Source organism: Condylura cristata, unplaced genomic scaffold, assembly GCF_000260355.1.
Source record: "Condylura cristata isolate star-nosed mole 26May11 unplaced genomic scaffold, ConCri1.0 scaffold00015, whole genome shotgun sequence".
NCBI lineage: Eukaryota > Metazoa > Chordata > Mammalia > Eulipotyphla > Talpidae > Condylura > Condylura cristata.
Genome location: NW_004567116.1, coordinates 36,513,444 through 36,519,273, shown reverse-complemented (window position 1 = coordinate 36,519,273; position 5,830 = coordinate 36,513,444). Strand labels below are relative to the sequence as shown.

General features: G+C 38.0%; 1 protein-coding gene across 1 annotated transcript in view; it reads right to left on the bottom strand.

The window, feature by feature from the left end:
• LOC101627849 (olfactory receptor 51F1-like) overlaps window positions 1–4,861 on the bottom strand; it is a 17,016-nt gene extending 12,155 nt beyond the window's left edge. The window contains exon 1 of the mRNA XM_004683672.1: window positions 4,651–4,861. Within this exon, the coding sequence (XP_004683729.1) occupies window positions 4,651–4,861 (211 nt within the window). The remainder of the gene's footprint in view (window positions 1–4,650) is intronic.
• Window positions 4,862–5,830: the final 969 nt, after the last annotated feature.

Here is a 5,830-nt window from a genome sequence, read left to right as displayed (position 1 = left end):
AAAAAATATTTTATTTACTGATGCATAGAGAACTGGGGTACAGGCCAGATGCAGGGGCAATGAGATGATTTGTCAGAGACAGTGTGGGGAGCAGAAGAAGCAGATCGATGAAGTACACTGCTGAGGAGAGCACCAAGGTGGGTCAGGAGAGGTCTGCCACGCCATGTGGATCACCTCTGGGCCGGGGAATCGAACTGACTGACAAATACATTTTAATTGAAATGTGATTAGATAAATACATATTACTAGAAGGGGAAGCATCCCATTATCAAAATAAAATTGATTTTTTTATACCAATATAATTGTGTTCACTTATGTCAAGTTTCTATTTAATTTACATTGAACTATGGTGTCCTAGGACAACTTTTTATTTTCTCTGGAATTCAAATTATCTTTTTTGCCAGCTAGCAGATTAGAAAAAAATTACTTCATGCTCTTATAATGACTTCATGTTATTTTGCTTAGAATGGCACTACAATGATTACAAATATTTAATGAAAATGCAAAGTTCTTGTTAAAATGAAAATTCTGATTCATGAGGTCTGGGATGGAACCTGCATTCTGACTTTCTGTTAGGGGCCTTGGGTCTTCTTTGCAAGTTCTAGCTCCTTATAAAATACTTGACAAAAAGGCAAACCAGTTGGCATTAAGATAATGTTTTATTAAGCTTGTGCATAGGGAGACAACCTCAGAGAGGAAAGTTTCTTGGTAGACTCTCCAAGGGGACCAGGGGAAAGAGATTTTTAATGGATTAATCTACAAGAGTAAGATAAAGGGGTGCAGCAGTATAGTATATCATGCCATGGGCAAGCCTATACTGAGCGTGCCCAGAAGAACTACATGCGTCTTCATATGTTGCATGTCTCATTAGCATCTAAAGTTTCCACCCTGGGTATGCATGTTAACATGATAATGAGCTTCCAGTCACACTTGGTCAGGATTTTTATTAACTGGGCGTGTGAGACCTTCAGCTTTTAGTAGGATAGAAATTCTTCTTATCTAAATACACCTTTGGTCATTCTTTTAGGGCACATGTTTAAACAAGGTGCTGGGGTTGGAACTTCAACATATAAATTTTGAGGTGTATGATTTTTTTATAAGAAATAAATATTTCGTCATCTGATATGTATTTATATAATTATATACGAATAATTTTCAGCAATGGTTCCTGACTAAATCTCCCAAACTCTGAAATTTCTTGAATAATAAAAGCAATGGGAACATCTTTTTGATAATAGTCCTATTGTCTCCAGTACTTGAAATCACTTCTGGGCCATAAAAATATATTGGTATTTGTAAAGAGCTCTTTTCATCCCAACTGAGTTTGTTAATAAGGTGACTTCTGAAAAGCACAGGACACCAGAGTTGCCTGGGAACAAACCGTGAATAGAGGATTGAAAATTTTAGGCCACTACCTGATTTCCCAGTGAGGGGAAAGAGGACGGAGGTAGAATCAATCAGCAACGGCCACTAATTACTCATAGTTATATAATGAAGCCTCTGCTTACCCCAAGCAGAAAGGGTTCAGAAATTTTACAGGTTGGGGACCCAGAACTCTTCCAAGTGCCACTGTTTCCCAAACTCCATAAACAGTGGTAGCTCTAGGTATCTAAACACACACACACACACACACACACACACACGATCTTCATATGACTGTAGATTCTCACCTTCAATATTAAATCTAGTAACCTACTGGTTTCCTGTGTCCTGCATACTGTGCTTGCAAATTAATCAAAACCAACAAGCAGGTCATGGAAACATCTCACCAACATGGCAAAATGGTCCTTTTTTTTTTTGGCCTCTTTGCTTGAAAACTGGATACCGGATTTCTGTCTTAGGGTTCCTTGCATTTTCTCCATTGAAGCTTTGAGGGTGTTCTTTGTCAAATAAGACAATTTGTTGTATAAATAATGATTTGGAACTTATTAAATCTCTACTTAAGAAATATCTCTGGAGCAATTACTCTGTATCAGGCATCCTCTAAGAGAGTGGAAAATAACGGTAATTAGACATCAGCACATATATTAATATGAGATGACCTAAATAAATACTTGAGATACTGTGAAATGGAAGGCAGTATTAGGCTCCAATAATCTATTTCTTTTGGTAAAAGCAAACACTTTTCTGGCTACTCTTAAAGCACCTTCGTCTGGTAATGATTTTAGTAACATAAGAATGTGAGTTCCAAGGTCTCCCTGTGGCACAGGTTAAAGACAGTGCTATCAAGCTATTGCCAGCCACTGCAGCATGAATTCAACTCCCCAGCCATCCGTGGGACTGACTCACATGGTGCAGCAGGCCTCTCCTCTCTCACCGCTGCTCCCCTCAGCAGTGTATTCCTGTCTTAACTGCTTTTTGCCTCAGCAGTGTATTTCAGTCTGTCTGTTTGTTCTGCTCCCTACTCTGTCTTTGGTGAATCCTCTTACCTCTGTACCCCAGTTCTTGTATGGATAAATAAATAAATCTTAAAAAAAAAAAAGTGAGTTCTAGGAACTTCTTCACTGTGGGCTTTGATGGGAGAGTGCTGAATGATGATATAAACACAAACACTAATTGTGATGAATATATTACCTGTTTATGGGGATTTTATCACAGTTATATGCCTGTGACCAATCTTCTCAAAATTTTATGTATTAAATATGTGCAACATTCTGTATATTAAATACGTTACAACAATGTTGAAAAATGTGAGTAAATAATAGCATACTTTTCTAAATATTTTAGCATATTAATTTAAAAAGTGCCTAAATATTAATAAATACTATTAAAGTTTCTAGTTCTATCTTGTTACCATTCACCATACAATATAGTTATCTTCAGAAGAGAATCATTTTCCATATTCTTTTCCAAAATTTCTTCAATCTGAAATTGATTGCAATCAAAGAATCAGGAAATTTGGAAAGGAGACCAACATTCAGCTACTTCTCATTGTTAGTCCCAAGAACTTATGATTTGGAGACAATTTTACATATAGCTTTTCAAACTTTTTGAGACTTCAACTATTCCAGAGTCTCTCATCTCTCACATTGTCCAGTCCACTCTCCTAGGGCACTGAATTCCATTTCCTGTAACCTCTTGTTCTCATTTGAATTACTGTTTCCTTACAAAACTAAATTCCCCTGATTGAGGATACTATAAAAAATATAAAAAGGTGCAAAAAAGAAAATTAAAATAATAAAATTAAAATACCATAGGTCTCAAAACTCAGAGTAGCTCTTATTAGCTTTTGGATACATGTCCTGAATCTTTTCTATACACATATATTCCTAGAAATCAATATTAAACCTCATGCAATTGTTATTTTTTAATTTAATATTATATTGTGATCATCTTTCACATCCTTAGATATTCTGCTAATAGTGGTAATTAAGTAATGTACACTATTCAACTGTTTTTTGCTTTACCTGGCATATAAATCAGTATTTGAATGTTTTTGTCCTATAAACAAAGAAGGCATACATGTCTTGTACATTATTAAAAAAATTTATTTCTAGAAAAAATTCCTGAAATGGGGAAACATGTACTTTTTAACTCTTGATGGAAATTTCTAAACTCCCTTGAAACAAAGAGTAACAACTTGCATGTCTACCAACAGCATAAAAATAATTTCAACTTATTAACCTGTGGAAGAGGACATTTTCAAAGCTTCACTATTTTGATAGATAAGCTGATTTTTATTACTTTCTTTTGATGATGAACATAGGTCACTTCAGTGTCTGTTATCAATGAAATCTCTCAGAAAGCTCTTGTTCTGAAGATTCTTCTTGCTGGTCCTGGAGGTTTGCTGGCCTTTGGGCCTCTTTTTCACAGAGATGTCTTGGTGGTGAAATATGAGGGCCTGTGACAAACTTTTATTTAGTTCCCAGATCCACAGTAGGGCCTTGGGGCTGGTTGTGGTGCTGAGTCCTTTGGTTCAAGGGTCTTTTCCACAACATCCTTGAATAAACCTCTCCCTGATCTGTTTGGTTTTAATGCCATAGATGATAGGGTTGAGCATGGGGGGCACCAGTAGGTAGAGATTAGCTAACATAATGTGCACCACTCGGGGCACATTCTGTCCAAAGCGGTGGGTGAGGAAAGTAAACATGGCTGGTATATAAAAAGCCAAGATCACACCCACATGGGAAGCACATGTGCCAAACGCCTTTAGCCTAGCTTCCCCAGAGGGCAAGCCCAGCACTGTTCTCAAAATCATCACATAGGATATACTGATGACAATCATATCAAACCCAACCACTGAGAAGGCCACAAAGAGACCGTAAGCACGGTTCACTCTAGTGTCAGCACATAACAACTTCAGCACAGCCATATGTTCACAGTATGACTGGGGGATGATCTGGTTGGAGCAGAAGGGCATTCTGGAGATCATGAAGCAGAAGGGACTCACCCAAAGCAGCCCTCTTATCATCACAGCTGCCCCCAATTTACACACTACAGATGGGGTAAGGATACTAGAGTGGCGCAGCGGGAAACAGATGGCCACATAGCGATCCAAGGCCATAGCCATGAGCACTCCAGACTCCACTGACGAAAAGGAATGGATGAAGAACACCTGCATGAGGCAGGCATGGTATTCAATCTCATGGCAATGGAACCAGAATATAGCCAGCATCTTAGGTTGGGTGGAGGAGGAGAGGACTAAGTCAGTGAAAGCCAGCTTGGCCAGAAAGAGGTACATGGGTTCATGCAGGGTGTGGTCAACTCGAATTATGTGAATGACAGTGATATTGCCCACTACAGCCACAATATACATGGCACAGAAGAGAAAGCCAATCCAAAACTGAGAATTCTCCAGTCCTGGGATCCCAAGCAGGAAGAAGGAATCAGGATGTGAAGAGCTATTCTCGGAAGCTGACATCATGGGCTGTTTAATTTGTTCTCCATTGAGAAAGTAATTTACTTTCTGTAAATGACAGCAATGAAATAAATCATTATGGTTGTTTATAATCTTTTGGCTGGATCAACTGAAAAATAGGGCAGTTGGTTTCAGTGGCAACCTACAATAATTCCAACTATTTTAATAAAAATAATGTTTGTGACATTTAGGGGTTCCTACACTTTATTTTTTGTTCATTTTTATGACATTCAAAATGGTATGAGGACATACTCACCTGCTACAAGGCTAATGTATTATGTAAGAATCTATCTATCTATCTATCTTCATTTTTATGACATTCAAAATGGTATGAGGACATACTCACCTGCTACAAGGCTAATGTATTATGTAAGAATCTATCTATCTATCTATCTATCTATCTATCTATCTATCTATCTATCTATCTATCTATCTATATTTTAAAGATTTATTTATTTGTACATATAGAACTGGGATTCAGGCCAGAGGCTCAGGGGCGGTGAGAGGCTTCACCAGAGACAATGGGAAGCAGAACAGGCAGATCGATGAAATACACTGCTGAGGGGAGCAGCAGGTGGGACAGGAGAGGTCTGCCACGCTATGTGGTCACCCCCGGGGCAGGCGGGAATCGAACTCATGTGGAAGTGGCTTTAGCTTCTCAGTGCTGTGCTTCAACCCTCTGCACCACCAGGGAGGGCTTCAATATTATTTTTTAAGTGTAAAGTTTACTAATGAATATACATCCTGGAAAATAATATGTCTTTTCCTTCTAGTCTTTAGACAAACCAACTGATTTGTTTAACCATAAGGCCTATTTGTTTATGCCACTTGGGAACTTTTCAGGGTAGGAAGCCAATTTAGAAAACACTTTGAATTACAGATCTATAGCTTTATATTCAGTGACACTGAGTTAGTTGCCATAGTATTAGGGCTATATCACAATTGAGTACCATTGGTGTCTGAATTAAACTT